General features: G+C 28.0%; 1 protein-coding gene across 3 annotated transcripts in view; it reads left to right on the top strand.

The window, feature by feature from the left end:
• HisT (Histamine transporter) overlaps window positions 1–24,437 on the top strand; it is a 239,010-nt gene extending 214,573 nt beyond the window's left edge. For all 3 annotated transcript variants that reach the window (XM_075360915.1, XM_075360916.1, XM_075360914.1), the window contains 5 exons: window positions 4,806–4,947; window positions 11,385–11,587; window positions 16,867–16,970; window positions 18,368–18,478; window positions 22,038–24,437. In XM_075360915.1, coding sequence (XP_075217030.1) covers window positions 4,806–4,947; window positions 11,385–11,587; window positions 16,867–16,970; window positions 18,368–18,478; window positions 22,038–22,314 — 837 coding nt within the window. In that variant the 3' untranslated portion in view covers window positions 22,315–24,437. The remainder of the gene's footprint in view (window positions 1–4,805; window positions 4,948–11,384; window positions 11,588–16,866; window positions 16,971–18,367; window positions 18,479–22,037) is intronic.
• Window positions 24,438–26,346: the final 1,909 nt, after the last annotated feature.

The following is a 26,346-nucleotide window of genomic DNA, read 5'->3' as shown; positions in this document are numbered from 1 at the left end:
TTAATGTTTTTTTTTAATTCTGAAATTAAAATCATCAAAAAATGTATAAAGCATAAGACCCTTTCAAATTCTGCTACACTTTATGCCTGAATCTTCTATACTAAAAATGAACATGAAAAATTATGTAGTCTGTTAAATAATTTCATTCATAAATATCTTTCTAATGAAATTTGTATAGTTTTATTTCTGCTAAGAAGTTATGAAATCCTAGTTAAATTTTCTTAAGGAAAATTGTACTGCTAATGACATAATAAATTTGTTTTCTTAAAAATAATTTTTGTAGTTAAAATCTAACCAACATCACAAATATTAATATATTATTATTTATTGTGTATAATATAGAAAAGTAGTACCATTTTAGTTAAAAAAATATGTTTAAAGATTAAAGTAATTATAGATATTAAATATTTAGTAATTAAATTGTGGTATATATAAATTATAATATCTCAACACCTCCATCGAACCATGAGTTCAACTATGGATTGTGTCTACTGAAGTGAATGTATTACAACTGGGTACATAAGGACCATCTGGTTGAATGATAGAAATTTATAGCTCTAATTATATGCAATGTATTCATGTAGGATCAATCTCAGACAGTTAAACATTCATCATCTCTATCATAAATGATCCAAAACACTAAATTTTTTCAAACCATTTATTCTGTTTATACAAAAATATAATTACTCTGTTTTTATCCTCAGTTAGGCACAATCTAATTTATAATTTTGAGATCAAATAAGAATTTTACTCTTCTTCAAGTCCAACCTTGTGATTTTACTTAAATATTGTGCAGAGATAATTATTTGTATAATGAAATTCCAACAATGTACTTCTTCTAAACATAGGGCATCTTTGTGATTAATAACTACATTAACATTTATAATAGTATAAAATATTTTATATGTATTTCAAAAAGTATTCTCAGCAGATGATAAGGATAACTTGAAAATGCCTTACATAAAATGAGCAGATTTAAAGACTTTTGTTTTAAGAAATTAATATTATTATTTCACAACAGAAAGAGGTTCATTGATTTGTCATTAACGAATCATTATCGATACTATTTTGTCTTATGGTTGTGACACAGATAAAGCATTTGAAATATAGAGGCATCAATCAGAATTCTTTTCTCTGAGAATAATGATGTCACACCACCAGTTTAGTTTATGTCAAATGTAGCGCTGAATATTTCCTGCATTTCAGTGTTCTTAGTATGCTGCATGCGACCATATAGTCGGCTCCACATAAAGGAAATACGAAATCTAACTTTCCTTAGTAAGCCTAGAATGGGATGCTTGTTTTCTGGAAAATGATAATGTTATATTCAGAAGTGACTTTTGACTTAGATTTTTGATCAGGTCATGTACATCCACTATGATTATGTAATTAAATAAATAATGTAATAAAGTACATACACAAGTGTAAATAAATTCTTGATATTATTCAAAATCAGTAACTGATACATTTGTTATTCTCAGTTTAGTATAAACAGAATGATTGCTTACCTTATTTCATTAATCTTTTTCATTAGTAAATTAAAAACATTTAATATAGTTTTTACTGTTACTTACACTGTAATATTTAAGTTTAAATGTATAAAAAACTTGCTTATCTGGAGTCCCTAATAGTTATATTTATATTTAATATCCATTTGTTCATTTTTTTTTTCTCTCATCTAGTACAATATTCTGAAGAAGTAGTTAACACTGTAACAAAAGTGTTCTGAAGTAGAAAAATACCATAAGAGTAGTGATAAAGGCTCAACTTACAGAAACAGCTTTAAACGACTGTTTAAATAAAAGACTGAATATCTCTAAATAGCTCTACTTTCAAAGTCTATTTTTAAATCCCAGCTATCTGTTCAGAAAAAGTTTGAAATGTTTATTCATAAGAATCAAGATCACATCATCAAACACAGTCTTTAAGTTCTCAGTTCAGTAAACAATATTTCATGATAACTGTTCATACCTTATTGCACTTATATACACAGATGTGTGTTAAAATAATTTCTAATGTAAAATTATATAATAATAAATCTTTTTTTTTAAGACTTATGAATATTTTCTTATAGATAAAACATTCATAGTTTCTCTCAGAATATATCATACAACATTCTGAATATAATGTATTTCACAACTGATTTTTTTTTTGTTTTTGGATATTACAGGCCTGTATGAACCTTGGCTTGCTCATGCCTGAAATCAGTTCTAAATATATTTTGTTGGTACACTTAAAGTAAAAATTTTAACCCAACTTGGTAGATCTTAACTCATCTATCACTGAAGATCATGATATAAAAGTTTTAATAGATTCTTTATTTTTTATCCCCAAGTATTTATGTTCTAGATATACCTCAGTGATTATTTTAAATATCTGTTGTATTGCTAATGATTTGATAAGTTACCGATCTGTGGCATCATTACACAGACATCACATGACAAATAGATATTGTTTAACACAAAATTTATACCACATAAAAGTAAAAATATAATGGAAGAATGATATGTTGACAAGTTGGAGGTGGTGCTAGTTTTTTTTCATAAAGCACACAGGTTTTTGTTTTTATATTTTATTTGCTTTTAAAGACAACTAAAACTTGTATTACAGTTTCTTGGAACATGATATAAAATTTTATATTGTTCAGACTGAATAATAAATAATTTTTATATAAGAATGCATAACTCGGTTTTAAAATGTGAAAATCATATTTTGAATATAGATATGCAGAAACCATAATTGAAGTTTTGTGTTTTACTAGGAATATTGGTAGCAATGGCCTTATGACTCCTGTCTGAATCTGCTGATGGTACAAAAATCCTGTAAATTGGTTTTATTCTAGAAATTCGGGAAATTCAAATATTTCTGGTTATTATTATTTTTTTTTTTTTGAGGTTTTTAGGGACATCGACTACTTTGGTCATTAGCCCCATCCCACTTCAAAACAAAAAAAAAAGTTCGAAATTTTACATTCTAATAGAACTTTCGAACCTTATGTTTGACGCCTAGGCTTTCCTTTCGGCCATCCTTTCTTGCACTGTTTTTCCATTCTTTGAACGGCCTCAACTTCTGATGACAATGTGTCTGAGGCCTCAGACATGGCATCTTCTTCTCTTTCTGATGCCAATGACGTTCGCCGACTTACATCATGTGATGAAAGCTTCGTGGGTGCAGTTAGCATCGTTGCTATGGAATCTAAACTCGCAAGTGATGCATTTTCAGCGGCTGATGAACTGGATTCCATCTTCAAGGCTGTGCTGGGACCGGCTGAAATAGACGCTCTCACTGAAGCTGTTCGCTGAGCTTTTGGAGGCTCTATACGTACAGTTTTTAATATCATCTGTGTCTGGTGCTTTCTCGATAATGACTCGCACCTCCATTTCGGTAGACTCAGATTTTTCCTGTACTCTTGTCACAGTTTCCTTGGCTCCTGACTCGACGATGGAGTGATCTTTTTTGTCTTTGCCAGATAAATCAAGATTTTTAACTATTACTTCAGTTGGTGGCGTTATGATCGCAGGTTTTGCTGGATTTTTGTGCTGCGTCGGTACGTTTCTTATATCAACGACGTCATGCTGGGAATGAGCCTTCACATGTTTTATTGATTCTGACCGATGAGTCGACTCAGTCTTTGCATCAATGATTTTTTCTATCATTAATGCAAGACTTGGTGCCATCGTATTAAGCAACTGGCTTTGACTGTCGTTGATAGTTTCAATGTGCAATTCGTTAAAAGTCTTCTGGATTTCCTTAACAGGACTACTAACACAATTAGCTATTTCTCTTGCGATTAAGAATGAGCTAACCTTTTGGAAGTTACCATTCCCTTTCGTAATATTCAAAAATCTTGGTTTGGGAACATTGTTTCCAAACAACGACTTTTTCAATTCTCTACTGATTCTGTCAGCATCTTTCTTGATTTTATCTGACTCCTTACTCTTTTTCCTCTTTGCTTGTGGCAAATGGAAGGTTTCTAAACGAGGGTGTTTATGTGCACCCTCCACCACGATTGATTGTTCAAGAGTATTAATTTGAAATAATCCCTTCTGTAGCAAGGCTAGCCGCCGGGGTACACCCACACTCCAGGGCTACTAACCTTGGAGGTCTGATCCGGTACTCCGGTGGAACCGGCATATGTCCTGGCAGAGAGCGGATGCGCAATCTCTGCACTGACTCCAGGCTCCTACTCACCATAGCTTTCAGAGCTCCCATGTTCCGACATACATGGGCACCATTGCTACAGGCTTGCCATCGCAGGGGGCGTGTGGACAACGGAAGGGTCTCCGTTACACCTGCAATAGAATTGGCCCTAGCCGCCACATCGCCAGCTCTAAATATGGTATGTGTCCACTTCCTAATCGTTTAATGATTCGTATCCCGCAGGTGGCTGAAAAATCCAATCCGTCTGGTGACCTGAAGATGGAAACAGGTCAATAAGTAATATATCCGAGGAATTTACTCGGAGCCCCATTAGCCAGCTTATATGTATTGTACATAAGTACAGCTGTTACCGCCCTGGACGTGGAACGTAAATGTGTTATGTTCCGGACGTGGGGAAAACATTATTATTTTTTTTTTTTTTTTTTTACGTTTTTAGGGGCATCGACTACTTTGGTCATTAGCCCCGTCCCACTTCATCTTGGAACATAGATGTTGTGTTCCGGATGTGGGGATTACCTACCTCAGGGCATTATTATTATTATTATTGTTGTTGTTGTTGTTGTTGTTAGTTAACAGAATGAAAATTAAGAATTGTTTTGTTAATTTATAATTTATTTACTTATCATAGTCTTGTTTTATTTCAGCTTGGAGTGGCTATCGGATTCGTTTTACCTCCAATGATGGTTCCAAATAGTGAGAATTTAAGCACCATTGGTGCTGACCTTTCTCTAATGTATTATTCAATCGCTATATTTACATCTGTTCTACTTGGTTTTATCTTAATTTGTAAGTATTAGTTTGCTTTATCTTCTTGTACATTTATGTTTATTATTTGCAAATATTATATTTAATAAATTATATATATCGACACGATTCATATGATTTGACATCATTGCATTCACATCTTAATTTTACATATGTTATATCAAAAAGAAATCAAAACAAGATATATAAATATATATATATATATTTCTTTTTATACATTTTGTGAAAAATCAAAAAACATATTTTGTTTTCTGTTTTTTTTTTGTTGTTACGATGGATTGTCATCAAGTAAAGGCTTCATCAGTTGATTATACATGTATATATATTTTTTTTCATAAATTTTCACCAAGATATGATTAGAAGAAGAATTAAGATGACTAATTAACAATTAGATAGAAGTAAACCACCTTATTTAAGAGTACTTTTTCAGTATTTCTACATCTTTAGCTTACGTAATTTTCTTCTGATAAAAGTCATTTTTGTTTATCAGATCTAATAATAACCTCCTTCCTACCAAGTAATTCCATATTAATGGAGTAAAGTTACTGCACCAACTGTTCTTTTAATTGAACAATTTTAATAACTGCTTTTGCTTAATGCAGTTATTTACATGAATATTAACAATCCTCATATGTTAATTTACAAGAATTGATAGATTCAGAACAAGTTTTATTGCAACAACTATTATTGAAAATTTCACAAAATTGGTAATCATATTTATTACTAAAAAAAAATAAATAATAATATATTTGAATAAATAATTAAATTTTATTTTTAAATTTGTTTATTACCTGCCAGTAAAATAAAAAAATTAATTTCAAAGATTATTTATTTTTAAATATTAAAGAAACCACACCACAACTGGCATAAAAAATAAGGAGAAACTACTTTTTGCTTGAGAAAACTGAAAAAAAAATAGTTTTATGATTGAAAATATTTAAACTAATGAATGTTATTATTTGGTGTAATACTTTTATTATTGGCCTTCTTGTAAAAACTATGTAATTAATATTTTTAAAAAACTATTCAAACTCGTTAATTTTTTTTTTGTAATTCAGGTTAATAAATTTCTAAAGAAAGATTTTTTTATTATTAAATTTGCGATTTCATTACCAAATAATCAGCACATGAAACTTTTTTCTTTTCTAGAATTTTCTTCATATAAACTTATCATCCAGGTTTCATAATAATTTTTATCAAAAAATTCTTCATTTATTTTATTTTATCTATAGTCATAACATACTTATTTTGTCTTCTATTAAAATAATACACAATATTCACTATATAATAATGCAAAACATACATAATGACCACAAAATTATCTTTATAGATTCAGTACACCAAATTTTCTGTAGAAGTCATAAAGTTCGTCTCTTGTTACAGTAAATTTTCTCTATACACAAAAACTGAGTGTGATTTGCAATCATGAAATTTGCAATCCCACTATTTCAGTTTCCTTTTCAATTAGACGTATGATTAATTGGTTGGAGAAAATATATTTTGAAAAGTTTATATTTGAGAAAAACATATATTTAATGAAATATAAAACTTTTTTACCTTAAAATATAGTATAAAATATTATTTGTGTGATAAGTTAAAAAACAGAGAAAAAATTTAAAATATTATTGTGGTGTGAGCTAATATCGGTAACAGAAAATATTTCTATTAGAGAAAATATATGTTACATGTAAGCTCCTTATATAACAGTTTTCAGTATGTTTCATTTTTATTAATATTAATTTTCCAGCAAATCAGAGTTTGATAAATTATTTCCCTATAACTTCAGTTACGCAGTACAACTTTTTGTTTCCATTTTATTAAAATGTACTTAAGGGGGGAGTCAGGAGTTCTGCTTCTGACCTATCTTCCCCACACTAACATAAGGAATATGTCAGCTTGTATTAGTCCGTTATGAAATTTTTTGTGCTGTTTACTCTATCCTTGAGACATATTTTACGAGAAGATTTTTTTAAATATTTATTTAAAAAATAAATAAAAATGTTTTTGTAATCTAGTGCTATAAGTATCTATTTTTGGTCAATTTAACTGCACAAAAACATACAGAAACTGTTTTCATCAAATATCTCGTGTTAAAATGTGTATCTAGAAATGTAAAGACATGCCTGAAAATTTGAGTTTGATTTGTCATTTGGTTTCCAAGAAAATGTTCCTTTTGTGCTAAAATCATGGTACTCACAAAATTGCAAAAATAAAATACAATGTAAGTAAAATACAACTATATCCTACTTCAAAATGGCCCACACTGCAGCCTGCATGTCTTCAGCAGTCCTGTTGTTTCAAATTGCTTTTCCATAATACAACTGCAATTCATCTATTATAGCTGGAGTTAGTCTATTTTTCCCTCTAAGTGATCTGTCATCTTCTAGTTTTGTATTTTTCAATTCTTTCTTCAGTTGTCGTAGCTTGCACCCATTCTTTTGCAAATGTAATTTACTCAGTCCAATTTGTTTATCTGCACATCCCCATATGGTCTTGCTTCAACTACAGATAAATATCCCTTGGAATCACCATCACCTAAATAGTTAATATAATTAACATTATTCTTTTCCATTGATCACTGAAATATGTTTTTAATGCCAGCCACTTGCATTCCACCGCTGCTACCTTAGTAATTAGCAATACAGTTATCATTATAGTTGTTTTTAACCAGACAATCAGTATTTTGTTAATAAATCTACATCCAAAATCTTACTCGTTTCAATACTAGTACGTGATACAATGAATTCAGGGACTGATGACCTCTTTTTTGCCATGTTGTATCAAAACCAGCTGACAAATATCCATTTTCATTCTCACAGTCAAGGCTGTTTTCAACAACAGCCTCCTTCATACTATCATCAGCAACATGTTTTACAGAATTCCCAAGAATTGCAGAGTATACTTCAATTTATTAGGAGGCGTAGGAAGATTCATAATGCCACATAACCTTCGACCGGCTGTAAGACCTTTGCCGACAAACCTCAAGTCATAGGCAAACCTCAGATTTATTTCAGTCAGTGTAACATTTTTATTCTGTACATCAACTTCAACTTCAATGGTGTTAAATAAACTAAACATATAGTCACATTTTTACAAATACAACTAAATTTGGCAGCTAGGCCTTTCTGGCCTAAGTTTCTTCTATAATGCCTCCCATTTTACAACTTTTGCAAAGGACATTCTTTCTGGATGAGGGCTTTGGATAATAAATTTACATCTACAATTTGATTTATATTAGTTTGTTTTCCAAACCTGCTACAATCAGCTACCGACAATTTTCTTCTTGTAGGGCTCACCTTTGGTTGAGGTGTACTAACTAAGCTGCACTCTAACTTCAAAAGCACTGTCTGAATTGTTACATTGAATTGAATAGTACATCACTTTCGTTCACCACACTACCATATTTTATTAGTTTATGAAACGGTTTTTGTTTTTTAAATATACAATTACTGTCTAGACATTTTTAAAAATATCACAACAAGCAGCAACAAATTTCACAAACAGAATATCGAAGACTTTAACCTGTAAACAATAAGGCAATGTGGAGCATATGGCTTCGTTGGAAATTCACAGTCGACTGTATTTCAATGACATAGTGTAGCCAACAAAGAGCCGGAAGTTGTACACAATTCAAAACAAAAATCATTGCACTAGCATAGTTCTAACCGAAATTATAGCAAAAAATTCCACTCAATGTCATGAACACAAGAAGAATCTATTTGCAGCAAAAATTTCTTAAAAATAGAAAGGAACATCTTACAACATTGTTAAATATATCAAATTAATCACAAGATTTTGGAATATAATAGAATGAAAAAAGCCAAAAAATGACAAAAATAACATTTTTGAACTCCTGACTCCCCTTTTCAAAGTCCTTTTCAAAATGATCTGTGACTTTTCCAATAAAAATATTATTTAAAACATCATGTTTAATTTTAAATAGCCCACAGAAATTAAACTTATATTATTTTTGTAGCCAGTAATTTTCACATTGTTGTTCAATTTTTATTAGGATTGTTTCAGCGTTTTCGTTTTACCATAAATTTTTAAAACTATTAATTATTTCATTTAGATACTTGTAATATATTTATTTTGTTTATTATGATTATTTACAATATTTAAGTTGTTTTTTTATTTAATTTCCTTTTTAATAAACTTCTGAGGTAATTTATTAATAAGAGTGTGTTGTTTATATTCATTACATTTTGCAATATTCAGTATAATATTAATTTCTCAGATTATTTAACTGTATTACCATATTATATGTTATTATGATTATTATCCATTTTTTTATTTATTAAAATTTTATTTGTTGAATAACGATAAATATAATAGTTTTTTTAATAGTTTATAAAATGTCTTTTTTTAAAAACACAAACAACTTACTTCCAAATTACATAGAAATATTTGATACAAAAAACGTTTAAATATCACACCAAACTAAATATCGTTCAGTTTGTCTTCCGCAAACTCATAGTTTTAAATAATTTTCATCACCAGTTGTTATGGATAAAAACCTAGCAAAATTACATAGAAACTTTTCTTCCAGAGGACCTTTTGGAACTGTTTCATGGCTCTTCTCTTGTGAATTACCAAAGATCCTTTGTCAGACCAACTTCTGTTGTAATTTGTAAATGAGTTGATTATCATTTTCAATTTACAATTTTACTATTAGAGGCCACTATCTACTTTAATGTATGTAAAGCATGTGAAAGGTCTCATAGATAAGAATAATGTTTTGAACTTGAGCTGTAACACCTTAACTAGTAATATTAGTACACTTTATTGCTAGGAATTCATAGCAATATTTGTTCTTAGTACCAAATGTTGCAAAACTACATTGTTTTTGGTAATGGTGACAATGATTTATTTGATGCTAATGACACACTGATTCACTTTTCAAGATGAATATATCAGTAAAAATTAAAGAATAAATTTTGCCATGATTTTGTTCAATTTCAGGGTAAATTTCTACAGACCTTGAATAAACTGAAAAAAGTGTCAGATAAATCAATCTCTTCATTAAACATTTTCAGTGGCATATGTGACTCATAATTTATCAACACAAAAGCCATTGAGGAAGCTATAACTTCTAAATATGTCATAAAATTTCAGCTTTTATGTGGAAATCAATACCTATTTATTTACATTTTTTTGTGAGGAAGAAGGAATTGATTATTGGACACGACAGAATTCTGACTTAAGCATTGTTGATGAATTTTATAGCAGCCAAAACTTTCCCTCTTTTCCTAATGAAAATTAAATGTGGGGGACTATTAGTATTGCTCTTAGTTTTAATACCTCAGCTCTCAAGGTAAGAAAACATCTTGTTTAGGGTCATAAATAATGATTAGAAATCATGAGATAAAGGGCAGCAATCTCAATGCTTAAGTCCCATTTCACAAACCCCTAAGATAGCTGCCAGACAGATCAGTACCACACTGATCCGTTTTTTGACATCAAGAAGAATGTGCATGAAGAATTTATCCAAATGGCCAACTTTTTAACTGTGATGTTATATGATGTGAAAATGTGAGGATTCTGATAATTAATATAGAAACTTTTTCCTTCATAATTACAACATAGCAACTCACAATGCATAAAAGTTAATTTTTTGGTCAAGAAAAGCATGTTTATCATCACCATTTTTCCTATTCATTAACTTTTTCCCACATTAAAGAAATGAAGATCAGGTTAAAAGAGATCCTATTCACAAGGGAAAAATTTCATCCACAAGAAATCTGATGTAATGGGCGTGCTGCCCATTACTATCAAATTAATATAAAATTCTACAAAGTAATTTAGAGATGAGAAAGCAGTAGAACCTGCCCCTTGTACAAGAAAGATTAGTGATTAATAATAACTATATTGAGCTTATAATTTAGTTTATAGAGTTAAACTGGAATACTTTATATATTACTTCATATTCTGCAGTCAAAAATTTAATACTTCAATTAGTAAAGTGCAAGTTGTTGGTTTTCTTAGATCATAATCTAAAGTAGAAAAACCATGTATATCTTAAAGAAATTAGACTACTTTAAATCGCTTATGATACTTAGAACTAATCAGTTCAGATGTTGTAAGATATTCTAACCAAGTTTTGGCCTAAAAACTTTCAAAGTTTTTAGGCTCATTCAGTGTTGTAAAAACTACTTCCACTGCTTGTGGAATAGTATAATCTTCATTTATTCCAGATTACTATTCATTCCTCAAAACTAAACTTTCTACAGATCAATTTGTAAATGCAAATCAATTTGACTACATTAACTTGCATATAAACAAGGCAATCCAATAATAATCCAATCAATAATTTGACATTCTGATCAATATATTACAACCTATTCTCTTGAACATAAACATATTTTTAAGTGTAAATTAATATTTTCATTCCTCATTATAATTTTATGTACTTATATCTTATATTTAAATTAAATATTTTGAAAGGCAATGCAATATAGTTTTTCAGGGAGCACCTCCACTTCCACCCAGTCCGGCTCAAGCTGTGCAAAGAGCTGCAGAAAATACTGGATTTCTTGAGTCAGTTAAAAGGTTGATCCTTAATCCAGGCTATATTCTCCTTTTGTTATCTTATGGAATTAATGTTGGAGTCTTCTATGCTATCTCCACATTATTGAACGAGATAGTACTTACTTATTTTCCTGTAAGTGATCTTATTAATTTTATTATTCTACTTTAGTATTTATTTATTCATTATGTAAACAATAACAGGCTTAAGCCCAACTTTCATCACTTAATGATAAATTAATTATGAAAACTCAGAACCCAGGTTCAGGTTTTTTGTTAATGTTTTGACCACTGTGGCCATTAGCCAATACTTAAAGGATGCAGCAATGTATTACCTTTTTTAAAGACTTATAGCAGCCATGTTTGCTAAATACAGCCTCTATTACCACCAATTCGTGAGTAGATAAATGTTCTAAAATTACCTTCTTATGGGCAGGTTGAAAGAACAAACACAAAGGAGAAAAAATTATATCTAAATAAATTACTTATGTATTTACATTACTTCAAAATACATTCACCGCCACAAAAATTCTTTTATATTTACATTGAGCTACTTGTCATACAGATGACTAGCTTTTGTGGACCTTCATTGAAGATCTCTGTCACCATGTACCTGACCAATTATTAATCCCATTGATGAACTCCTGTGCCAATCATCTTTGCAGACAACTTAATACTTTGTTTTAAAAAAAAAAAAATCTTCTAGTCAGGTTAAAACCACCAGAAGTATTTCCTCTAGGAAATATAGTCATCAAAATTTGTCCATTTGAAGAAAAGCAAATCTTAAATATGCATTTATAAAAATAAAATAAAAAAAATAAATAAAAATTCACATAGGCTGAATGAGAACCTCCCTCTTTTCACTGCAGCCTTAACAAATCATATATTTAAATATTATAATAATTTAATACACAGTAACATTCATATTGCAACAATAATAATGTTCAACAAGCCATCCGTTTGGTTCAGCAAATGTTTTACCAAATCTTCAAGCCTTTTCATATTATTAATTTTTATACACAATTTTAATAGTGAATGTAATCAAAATTCAACTGAAAACTTAAAAATGTACTACTGATATACTCTAACTAATAAAATTGTTCTGATTTTACAAGTATAATTTTTTTTACAAAGACATTTAAAAAAATAGTTAAATAAAATTTATGAAAAAAAATAGCTTGTTTAATCAATCTTGTTTTATGTTGATATCATTTCATTGAGTTTTATCAATTGTTTTTTGTTTGTTTTTTTACAATATAAAAATACTGTACAAAACAAAGATTCGTCAAATACAGTCAGGAGAATAATTATTCATGTAATAGGCAATATTTAAATAAACAATGATTCACCTTGCCTAACCAAAAATATCTAGTCACTAATGAACATATAACCAAGCACAATACAAAAAATATCTTAGAGCTAAAAAACTTCTCCAAAAGAATTATAAACATTATTACTTTAGTTTCAAAATTAACATATGGAGTAGAGAACTCTTTCCTACATAGGAATATGTAATAGAAAGTGCTGTTGATAGTATTGTTATAAATGTTGTTAAAAGTGAACCAAATTTCACAGATGGTGAAATTGATGACAACTTACCAGGAATTATTCCTCTTGAATAAGAATCTTAAGCAATTATCAAAATCAGAAAACCAGATCCAGTTATTTGATGAATTTCTTCAAAATACAATAATAAGTCAAAGAACTTGTAGTTTATTATTATTTATAACATACAGTAGCAAGAGGCTGATGTCCAATAGCAGTTACTGTTGGATGATAATGCATTTTGTAGCATGTGAAAAATTTATGCCTGATGGGAACTTAAACCCAGAATCTCTGGATGAAAGGCCTTTCACTACTCCACCACGGAGACCACTTTAAATAATAATTATGTTAGTATACAATTTTAATAAATTATGTTAACCAATAATGTTAACTATTTTTAATTTCATTAACTATAATCAAAATTATATTGGTAATGTCTAAAAATGAAATGGATAGTAGAATTTATATACTGTCATATCATGTACTGTATAAAATAAATTTCCTGTGCTGGTAACACTAACACAACAAGCCACTGTCTCTTCTATTATGGATGTAAAAATAGTATTGTATCATTTAACAAAGATAAAGGGAAGGAAGAAAAACAGGTAAAAAAAAAAAATAGGTAATTACTGTTCTAGAATCCAAGAGCCTAACCAACTGATTTTCTGAGGAACTACAGCAACTGGTTGGCCTAAATAAATTTAATCTAAAACTTTTAAAAAAAGTAATATAATATGTGTTTATTTTTTAATATAAATGTTTACTGCTGTTAAGTTAGATGCAAATAGAAGAATATATTTGAAACTGATTGTAAAATACTTCTATTTAATAAAATAATAACATTAGCAGTGAAGCTAGCAAATTGTTCTACTAAACAGTGATAATAAACTTTACATTTCAAACAAAATAATATGTCAGTTTTGCATCCAAACTAATTAACTGTTAACTTATTAACAAAAACTAAAGTATAAACCAGTAGTAAAACTATTATGGTTTTAACAATGTACTTTCAGCTGCCAATTCAAATACCCCCTCTGGAGATTATTTTCAGCCACAATCAGAGAACCTTTTTACACTAATATGTCGTTAATTCAAGGATATTGTGAAATGAGGTTTAGTCATACATGTTGCAGAAAAATAGTCACCGAAGACGATATTTTCAAATAACGCAAGAATAACTAAAAATGTTATGTTTATATTTAATTTGATTTACTTTAAATGTTCACATTTAAATAATTTTCATTACTGATCATCATAGAGAAAACTTTACAATTACAGATATTGCAACATAAATAAAAAAGAAAACCCTGCACAGCATCTACAACTTCTAATTTTTATAAACTATTTCAGTATGTAAAAAAAATTATCAAACAAAATTTTGCTGGTCCAAAGCTATTATAATTTTGTTCTTGTTTGAGTAAGACTGACTTGTAACTATACATCATACATAACCCTGAAACATATACACTGTACTTGTTTATTCTGAAAAGTGTAATCCTGAAAAACTTATTTAGAATGGTTAAAAGATGGTAAAATAAATAAAAATCTAACTACAGAATAATAATAAATGTTAACATGATATGTAAAACGAACTCAAATTATGTATCAACACAAATGGCCAATAAAAAAGCCTACAGATATTTACTTTTAGAGTAAAATTATAAACCATACTGACTTATACAAAAAAAGATTTAAGTTTTATTGCAAAGAGGAAAAAATCACATTATTATGAACATTAAATTTACAATTTGTATACACATTTTTTATTTTTGATATATTTTTATTATTATTTGTTTAAAAAGTTAAAAAATGAAGCATACTTAATTTCAAATGATCTTGTCATATAGTTTATGTTAAATTATCACATAACCTTATTCCAACTGTGAGTTGACCAACAGGCTTAACAAGTAAACAGTATAACAATATAGTAAACCCTCATTTTTCATGAGACTCATTTCCACTTCATCGTAAATAGTAAAACTCTAAGACCATGACCTCTGTCTAATATGAGAAAGAAAATTGTATCCTTAATTAGACAGTATGACAATATTAGTATGTCTTAAGTAAAGGTTAATTAAACATAAATGCATTTATTTATTTAAATGTTTTTGTAGGAAACACATGTCTGTGTAGTCAGGAAACAAGTACCAAATTATTTTTTTGTTCTACTTAATAATGAACATTTTGCAAATTACAAAACTTTGCAAATTATGTTTGTATTTATTTACTTTGAATATTCAAATATTTTAAGAAGCAGTTGTTTTAATGTATCTGTAGAATGTCAAGGTTGTGGTCAATGTTTGTGGATCTGTGCTTGTCAGCATCTGATTTAAAAATGTTTAGTTCATATTATTGTTGAGGATTTTAGGTGTTAACTGGATCTTTGTTTATGTATGATCTCTTTGTTTATGTGTATTTTAAGGACATGTATTTTTTGTTTCAATTATCATTGTTTATTTTGCATAGAAGATATCAATGGATATGCTGTTGTATTCATTTAATGTGTGCTAGGTGTTTTATAATGCACCACAAAGACCACAGAGAACTTTCAATTCTTTGTGATCTTCAGGTAGCATAGGTGTGTAGATCATATTTCTAAAAAGCAGATAATTTATGTGCGAGTTAAATTGTTTGAGTTATTGTGATTGAGATGGAAGTCATTGTTGGTTTTCTGAATATTTTGAAATATGTTTCTGTTTGCTTTTATTATCATTTATTTGTTCATTGTGTTCATTTTCAGCAGTAAAATTTAATTTGTGGGGTATTTTTTATAAATGTTAATAATCATTCAACACTTCCCTTTCTTTTAGATCTTTACTGTAGTATGTACTGAGCAAGTAAATATCAGTTTCGGTTTTATTTGTAATACACAATTTTAGATACCAATCTTTCTATTGACTCATATATCTGATACAACAGGAAATAAACAGTAGAATAAAATTCTACATTCTAACTAAACATTTAAAATTAAAATAAGCACTTGATTAATGATACTGCAGCCATTAGTTTATTTTTCATGATTAAAAAATAAACAAAATAAAAATTATAAAATTAAATATCCTAAATGAAAATGCAAAATTTAGAAATATTTATCACAAGTACTGTGCAGCAAAATTCTCATTACTAATTTTAGCAATACTTAAGAAACTTCATTCAGAAATAGTTCTCAATGGAATTATTTTCTATTCATTTGAAATGTAGTTTTATTCATAAATATATTATTCACACTTTTGAAATGAATACCATATTTACTCGCATAATTCACACACTTTTTGGACCAACATTTTTTATCTAAAAGTAGCTGTGCAATTTATGCAAGGAAACTATTTTACATAGGTTTATAATGAAATTAAAATGTGATAATCAGAGAGAAAATTATATTTTATTTTTTAGAATATATTATTTTTTAATATTTAAAAAAAATACTGTTTAAAAATTAAGGTATGTGAATTTCATGAGTAAATATGGTATATTAAAGAATGTATTCTGTTTTAATCTTTGTTAAAATTTCAAAGTTGTGACATCATTAAAATCTTTAAAAAAGAATGTTTGCTAAATTCATCACCATTCATAATAAATGATACATTTAATACTAAAATAGTTTCCAAGTTGCAAATCTGTGTTAAATTTTGTAACTGACTACTTCAAAAAACATTATTTGGTATATATCTCAGCTTTGTAGAAGATAAGCTTTTAAGTGACAATACTGAATAGTTATATCTGAAATCATAAAAATGTCTAACCAATTTTCCTGATGCTAAAACGTTAGTATTTGTCTTATTGAATTACTTTTTTCTTCTAAATTATTTTTTTAAAAGATTTATCTACTGTTAATCAATCAATAACAACACTAAAGCTGAGTTTTTTTAGGGTCGTGAAGTGGATGCAGGACGAATTGGACTAGTTATGGTTTTTGCTGGAATGCTGGGATCTGTTATGTGTGGAATGATTCTTGATAAAACACATAAATTCAAGTAAGAATTAACATAGTTTAATTAATTTTTATAATTTTGTATGTAATTTTTATAAAATAAGTTATTTATTAAGTGTAAAACCCATTTTTTCATGATGATCTAGTATTCTTATTATTAGTAGTGTACTCAATACTGATAACATTGCCTGGCTTCACAAGGTTGCAGGTTCCATATTACCAACACCTGTCCATAGAAATAATAAATATTATTCCTATAAAAATATTTTTATTTGATTTTAAATTTCTGTAAAAGATCCATCTCCTTACCATACCATGCTCGAAATAGAGATTAATAAAGGTAACAGTTTTGGGCTATCTCTGGAAACTTATCTTAATGTTTGTGGTAATGATGGTACTTGATTGGTACTGCTGAAATCAGTTCTAAATTCAACTTGTTTTAGTATAATTACTAAATAGCACAGCCAGTCACCTTCAAGACTTAACTTTGTGTAAATTTGTAACAAATTCTGAGGCATATAATAAATCTGTAGCTTTGACTTAAGTGTGGGAATATTATATTTTTGAGGGAACCTCCACCATGTGGTTCTGCAGGACCCAAGCTTTACACCTGGAACAAATAAAATATTTTCACCAGTATCCACCCATTGCTTTTTATGATACTAATTTATTGATAGGAAAAGTTCAGTTACAGTAAGGATTCTTTAAGTATTCTTCAAGTTCATTTTTTCATCCATTGAAAAAAACATTATTTTAAAAAATTATTTTCAAAGTCCTCTTGTTAAGAAGTTTCTGAGAATTTTAAATGACCGTTTTCACAAATTAAGGTAATTCTTAGATCCTGAAAATATCCAAATATTCTCTGGATATATTTTGTTTAGTATAAGTAGCATTTTCATAACAAGGGGCATCAGTGTTAGGTGTATGTAGGTATTAAGTATTTCCATTTTTTGTATGAGTTTTGTAAACAAGAATTACATCAACATTATTATTTGCATGATTCTCCCAAGAATTTTAAACTATGCCAAGACCTTTTTATGTTCTCTTATGTTGAAACCAGATGTTTTTATCTCCTTTCCACCATTACTTTTATCCTTACTCTGGCCAAATTTCCTCAAGTGTAATAACAAAATTTTCAGGCATCAATTATAAAAATTCTGCAATCTGCAAAGTAATTTGAAAACATCTTAATCTGTGAATGGTTTTTTTACAGATTTTCATTCTAATGTTTTGATTTTATTGATAAATGTTATATCTCATAAAGTATGTATATTAATTTTTTTTTTTTTTTTTTTTTATGAATTTGATTCCTTAATATTTCTACCATTAAATTTACACTAACCAACTCTCACTAAAATTAGGAATAAATTACAAAAAGGGCATGATTTTGCTTTTTTTGTCCTTTTTCCTAGACTAAATTTCTTCTTTCTTTTGTTACAGGGAGACTACACTAGCTGTTTACGGATTTTCTTTAGTTGGAATGATAATTTATACATTTACATTGAGTTGTGGTTATATTGGCGTTGTTTATTTGACAGCTGGGCTTTTAGGGTAAGCATAAATTAAAATAATAATTTAAAGAATTATTTATTACTTTCATAATCATTATTGTTTTATCCTTTTCTACTATACTTGTTCTTGATTAGAAAATTTAATGTTTGTCATACCTCATTCCCTAAAAAATGTTGTAAAATTTTATTGGAATAAATTTAAAAAATAAGAGGGTTTTATTTTCCCTCTTGAAATGTAAGTAATAAAAGTGTAGATAACATTTATCGTGTAAATTAAACACCCCGTTCGTGAAATTTTAACCACCATTTTTTGGTTGTAATGAATATATGATAAAGGTTTTTTTTTTTTAATTTAAGCTTCTCAAAGCAAATAGCAAATAAAAAATGTGGAACAAAACTAGAATGATGATTGTACTCATAGAACAGAGAATTTGAAATATACAGAAGTACAGGGGTTATGAAGGGTTCTGCATAGGACAAATTCCATGATCTACCTTGAATTGCCCTTTCACTACCCACACTTTTTTGTATTATCCTTGATTTCTTTACCTCATTATGAGCTCTGTGGACTCAGGTCTAACCTTAATAGGTTCTCCATCCTGAGGATTATAAGAGTCAGTCCATCTGTTTGTGGACTGACTCAGGAGCTCTGTTTCCTGCCCATTGACAACAGCTCAATAAGCATAATGCTGAAGTTCCTAATGGGTTTAGTTGAGCCTTTTAATCGCCCTCCCCCCACCCAAAAAAATGATATTAAAGACATGAAACAGTATAAGATTCTTTTTTTAAATCTGTTATCACTGAAAATGATTAATTATTTATAAAATGATTAACAGCAATCTACCTGCTATGTTACTGAAAGATTGATGCATAATGAATTAATTTATAAAATCTTGATTAATTGAAAATTAATTTACAGTTTGTGTTTTGTTTTTTAATTTTTTTTTTAAGAATAGACTTTGCTCATTTTCTACCAAATATTATAAAGTGTGTCTACAACAGAAATATGAGTACAAAAGTAAAGTATAAACTAGAATAAAGAACATAACAGATTACATGACCTCGTTTTGTAAATCAATTGTGGAAGGTTTAACCACTGCCAAAAAAATTTTTGCATAAACACTGTTAAACAATACTGTAAATATTGTTTCCAGAGAGAGTGTCTGATGCCTGTTGAGGAGGTATTTTCAATATACCATCATGGAATTTTTTGAATTATTTAACATAACAATTTCAGGTCTTTCAAGTAGTACTTCTTTCTTACTTTGGAATTTCTTCCATTTAAAACCCATTTCCTTAATTAAGTTTCCTGAAATTAAGTATTACCTTATGGTAGGTTTATTTTGTCTTTCACAATAGGTAAAAGTTATGCTGTAGTGGAATTTTCTTTTGAACAGTGCAAAAATCCTGAATTATCCTAATTACATCTCAGTCAAATTCACCATGTTCACTAGAGTGTGCAGTAGTCTTGTTCTTCCATCTTTCCCTCAAGTATTTAAATATTGGTTATGCCAAGTCTCTAACCCATTTTATTTTTCTTTACAAAGCCTCTTAACTGTTGGTACAGAAACACCAAAATAATATGTTACCCTTTCTATAGTCTAACAAATTACAAATATGCTCTTTCTCTCAATTCTTCATCACACTCTTTAATAACTAATGCAATAATTTCACAACTTTTAGAATTGATTATTTTATTACTTTTTCAAAAGAAGTTTAAATTAAAATAGGAATCAAAATTAGTTTAATTTTAAAATAATAACAATATTAAATACTATACAGAACAAGGTACAAACTGAAATAACACACTAATATGCACTTCGAATTAAAAACTTTTTCATCTAAAATTAATAATTATATAATAGAGTAAAGTAACAACGTATGAAAAAAAAACCAACTTTTCTTCTTTTTTCTTCACTTCATGGAGTAGGCAGCCTTGCGTAATCTTTCTTCTTTCTTTTCCTGTTTAGCCTCCGGTAACTACCGTTTAGATAATACTTCAGAGGATGAATGAAAAAAAGAGCCTTGCGTAATCTGGAAACCATCTTCTCAACAAACCAACGAACAGCCTGTGCTCTTACAAAAAATTGGTCAATGCTGATTGTAATGTCATATGAAGTAAACTTTGCCTAAGTAAAGTAGCCTTTGCCTACATGGGGTTCATGTGACTAACTGTCAATTTAATATTCTTTTATTTTATTTATCCAAATATAAAATTTAATTTGTGTCTGATACCTTCATTTTTATTCTATCCTTCAGATTACAGCCTAAACTGCCCTTTCTTTTTCTGTTGAGCCTGTGGAACCACCTTAAGGTATTACTTCAGAGGATGAATGAGGATGATATGTATGAATCTAAATAAAGTGTAGTCTTGTACAGTCTCAGAACGACCATTCCTGAAATGTGTGGTTAATTGAAACCCAACCACCAAAGAACACCACTATCCACAATCTAGTATTCAAATCAATATAAAAGTAACTGCCATTACTAGGATTAGAACGTTAGAACTCTTGACTTCAAAATCCTACTGATTTGCGATGACAAGTTCACCACTACACCAACCCAGTGGGTTAGCCTTCATTGCCCTAAGAAATCTCATTTTATACCAGTAATTTCAATCTATTTAATTTTTTTGTTTTGTTTCAAGATCTTGGCCTATAAATATCCTTAACCGAATTAGTTTATTTGTAACATTGTTCAATGACAAAATATACTTCATATCATATATTTAAAACTTGACACATGCTCAAGCATAATTTCATTCAACTCTATTTTTGATCTCGCAGATAGAGCTCACAAAAGTCATTACATTAGTCTTTACGGGTGATGGTGATATTCTTAGGCTATATCAATCACATATTTTTTGTAAGAAATTCATATCCTCAATATTTTGATCACAATAATGTTGTCTGCATAAGAAATAATATTTCATTTTTCTCAAACAAAGGTGTAACCAAGAATCATAAACATGACCATGTCAAATACAAAACCCTACATAAATAAAGAGAAAACCCTTGACAAATCCAAAATGAAATAGCATTCCTGTCTAACTCCCTCACTTTTTTTAACTTTGTCATCTGTCCTCCTAAGTCAATTACAATAGAAGTAGTATCTTTGTACAAACTTGAATTGCTTAAATCTGATAGAGTGGGAAGTTTCTTCTGACCAATGTACTCCATCATTTCACTCTATTTAGACTATCAAATGCTTTTTGAAAAAATGTTCATGGGTACATGTTTTTAAATTTAATAGCCTGCATGTTTCTTAATCAAGTGCATAATTATGAAGACTTAAATCTATAAATAAGAATTTAATTGACATTGATACTGAAACTGATAATCAGCAAAATAGAGTAGATGCTATGTTAGAATTACTGTATCTTAAAAAAAAAATGTGTGTGTGTGTGTGTGTCTGTGTGCATGCATGAACACATGCGCGTGTGTATTTGTGTACACATTAAAACTTTTTGGATGAAATGGTACATGACATAATTCAGATATAATTGCATTTGTAGTTAGTGATGTTTTCCAGTAATTATGGTTTCATAAAATTACTCTTTCCTGACATAATATTACTTCAACTGTATAATTTTTTTACAGATTCTTCATGACAGGTTATTTACCAGTTGGATTTGAATTTGCTGCTGAATTAACCTATCCTGAACCTGAAGGAACATCTGCTGGATTATTAAATGGAGCTGCTCAAATATTTGGTATTATTTTTACAATGTTCTATAGATGGGTTTTAGAAGAAGCTGGTGATCTTTGGGCAAACATTACATTATCAGCTGCTTTATTAGTTGGTACTATATTAACAGCATCTATTAAATCTGATCTACGTAGACAAGCAGCACATGCCAAAAACCCCCAACCATAATTTCATTTTAAATCATTGAATTACTACATGGAACTATAATACAATAATTAAACATCAAGATATTTAATGATGTTCATTTAATTTCTGATAAATTAATCCACTATTTTGTAAAAGAGAACAAATTTCATAAAATTATTATTTATTTATATATTTTTTATAATTTGTTGGGCCTACTTATACGTTTCATGAACCATTGCATGTAATATTTTATCTACATATTTTTATTTATTTATTTTTTAATAGGAAATCAATAATGCATGACTGAATTAATTTCTAACACAGATCAAATAGCTTGATGCTGCATCCATCATAAATATTAAGAGAAGTATATTAATATTTCAATATTTTTTTAAACCTAGTTCAGATTAAATGTAGTTCACAGAAATTAAAAAAAAAAAAAACTATTTTTGTATTTTTCAATGTGGCCTCCTTTATTAATGAAGTAATTTACATCAGTTAGTTCTTTTTATCTCAAAATAATTCAATTTTGGTTTGCACATTCATATTTATTCTTTCACACATAACAGTCTCACTTAAATGAATTCAAACACAAATCTAAGCATTCCAGCTGATAATTTTTATTATAAAATAATAAAAATTGTTGTAATTAAGAAATATTTATTGATTAATATAATTACTTGTCATTTCTTAATTTAATCATATACTTATTTAGATATTTTTAGAATTATTATGGTTGTTTTCTTTAGATGTATTAGTTTTTTTATGACAGATAAGTTGTACATTGTATGAGATTTTTCTTTTGTGAGACATATCATCAGATAACTTCTTTTGTATTCAAAATGTTAGAATGCAAGCCATTATAGCAAGTGAAAATTTAATTATAGCCCCCAGATCTACTAATATTATATATATACACATAATAGTTCATATTATAACTATAATACATCTCACAGAAAAAGAAAAAACATAAATATAACTAAAACAGAATTTAAATAAAAGGTTTTTCAGATAGTTTTGCCAGTATTTTTGAAACATATAAAAACTGAACTATTAAAATTTCAAACCCATAAACTTTCTAGCAATTAAATAACCTTATGTAGTATAAATTTCCCAGTGGTTAGGGAAAAAGAATTCATTTTTTGAGACAATTAATAGAATCAGCAATTCTTCAGTTTCCTATCATCACAAAAATAAACAACTTGTTGTACCTTCTTTGTTTACCTATTTAAAGATGTTGAAAACAAATTAAAGTAATGAAATATCTATTAGTGTAATTCTACCATTTCTGTGTTAGATTACAGGGTAATAGAATGGACAGTCACAAGGAATTTAAGTTATGATACCAATTACACAACTTTACAGATTACTGGTAACATTATGCAGATTATCATCTGTAGTAGTCAAAAACTAGTAGAAACATTTTGTTATCTGAATTGAGTGTACAACACAATAGTATTGTATTCTTACAGTAGTAAGAAGAGATGCTTAATTATTTCTCTAAATATAAATAAATAAATGGAACTTAACTTGATTGCAGTGTATAAGCATTTGATTTTAAATAATGACTTCAGTTATCTCCTACATTTTTTTAATTGTTGTTTTATAATTTTTTTTTATTTTTTATTTTTTTATTTGATCTTATGTTAAATAAATTTTAATGAAAAAACATAAAGAAATAAAAGCTTTTAACATTAACTACTTACTCATAATATGGTTTAAAGAAAGTATCTTGAGTACTTTTAACTGATTATTTAACTGTATAATATGTAATTAACAATTACAGATGTGCCAAAAATAGTTATTTACAGTTAAAGAAATATTTGTTAGATTTTTTACTGAAAATTTAAAAATTAATATAGTAATCAAGTAAATTATTAATTGATATATTTATGAAGCAATCAAATTATGTCATAATTTACTCGCCAAACTTCCTTAGTTGTATTAATTTTAGTTCTTAAATTTAAGTTTAAAAACTAGGCCAAAATGTATATTTAATTAACTAAAACCATACTCTTCAATCAAAATTTAAAAATATTTTTGGTAAATTGAAATATCTAACTGAAAAAATAATATACAATTATTATTGTATTTAATGAGTTAAAAGTTACTGACTTTTTTTGTATTTTAATAATTACTTTTAAGATGAGACAATAAAATTGAAATATTAGTTACTTTTAGTGATACATCTGATTGACAATAACATTAAAATATATAATATTAACTGAGTAAGTTATTTGATACTATATTTTAAATATGAAATTAATCTTGTATTTTAAATAGAATTACAAATTTGAATGTACTTTTCTATTTTTTAATAGATATATTTTAAATGTATTTAATTCTACAGGGATGATCCCAAAATCTGAATTCTCCAGATTATGTTCTTTCCATAATCTGATATTCCTTTATGATAATTTGTACTTGTGCATTTTACAGCAAATTATTTTCAATACATTTTTCAGTACATTATACAGTAAATACATGTGATTCTATTTCTAACTTTAATTTAAGTAGTGGAAATGTACGCGTAATATATGCTTCTATTCTTTTCAAGCATTTCAAAAAGAGTTGATGTTTAACTGTAGAAAATAAGAAATACCTCTCATATCAAGACACTACTCTAGTATTACTAACCCTAAGTACCATACAGAATTTAATTTGTTAGCCATTTGATTTAATAGTAGGCATGCAAGCTTCTAGATCAGCTAGATTCAGGTTCAGTTTTTAGCTTAGGTTTGATATTTTTTTCATCTTTCATCCTTTTCATCTTCCTCATTAAAATACATACAACAGTAAGTCCAAATGTAGTAAAAGTTAATTAAAAATAAATGTGCAAAAATATAAAGAAAAAGATAAATTTTTTATTTTACAAATAAAAACCAAATTTCAGATACAATTCCCTTTCTATAAATGAAAATATGCTTTCAGAGTTTTTTTAAAGAGTTCTTTCCTACATATTTAAAAAGTGAATTGATTTTTAAAAAATATTTTACCATGCTGATCAGTGAACAAAAGCACTGAATATTTCTGCTGATTACACTCTGAAACATGTGCTTCATGATTCTGCTGAAACAGTTTTAAATTTACACAAATGTAAATAACTGCAGAATTTTGTAATTTTGTATGAAATTTTTAGTGGAGAGATTGAATCTCCTTTTTACAGTTTACAGTAAAATTATACTTAACGCTCACATAGAACTGTAGAGACAAACTCTGATAAAATAATAGGAAAGTAATATTAGAGTTTAAACTTGCAACAAGAAATAATAAAAATAGTACTGTAATTATCTAAGTAACTACTTTAATTTGATTGAGAATAATACTTTATTCAGATCACATCAAGAACACATGGATGTATTGCTTCATAGATAAATACAGGTTGCCCAAGCAGTTGCTTGAACAGATCAAGAAAAACTGGTAAAATTTTGATCAGATCAGCATCAGAAAATAAATGATTCTTTAAACATCGAAGAAAAATATACACAGTTAAAATCCATATTAATACTTTTTAAAAGTGTATGAAAATAGTAGTATGAAAAAAAGTGTAAAATGAATATCTGTAGACATTAAATAAATAAAATAAGTTCAAGGAAAATAATAATTTTGGAAGAAATTATTTAATATATATTATCTACAACATTAAATGAAGAGAAAATTGAGAGGATCTTTAATTATTACTTTTTTGTTATTATATAAAAACTTGTTAACAGAAAAAATTAGTTAGGTAAAAGAAAATCTTTTAAGTTTATTTTAACTTAATGGGAAGACCTTTTCAGTAGATTGATAAATAAATTTAAACTTTAGTGAAGCTGATCACTGGATTCTCATTTAATTATTTTTCAATGTATTTCCATAATTCAGAAAACTATACTTAATCTGACAGCAAAGCACATTTTTGGTGAAGAAATTTTTTAATGGCTTAAAATTGTTTACCAGTTGTGCTTTTCACTGACATCATACTCAGGCTTCAGTAATGCTTATATTTCCTTCCAAAATCTACATCTTATAACTTAAACAAACAACCATGATTACTAATTTTAAAACACTCTATGATTGACACTCAAAGAGCAA

Source organism: Lycorma delicatula, chromosome 3, assembly GCF_047948215.1.
Source record: "Lycorma delicatula isolate Av1 chromosome 3, ASM4794821v1, whole genome shotgun sequence".
In the NCBI taxonomy this organism is placed as follows: Eukaryota; Metazoa; Arthropoda; class Insecta; order Hemiptera; family Fulgoridae; genus Lycorma; species Lycorma delicatula.
Note: the sequence above shows the minus strand (reverse complement) of the source record. Positions and strands in the feature narration are given on the sequence as shown.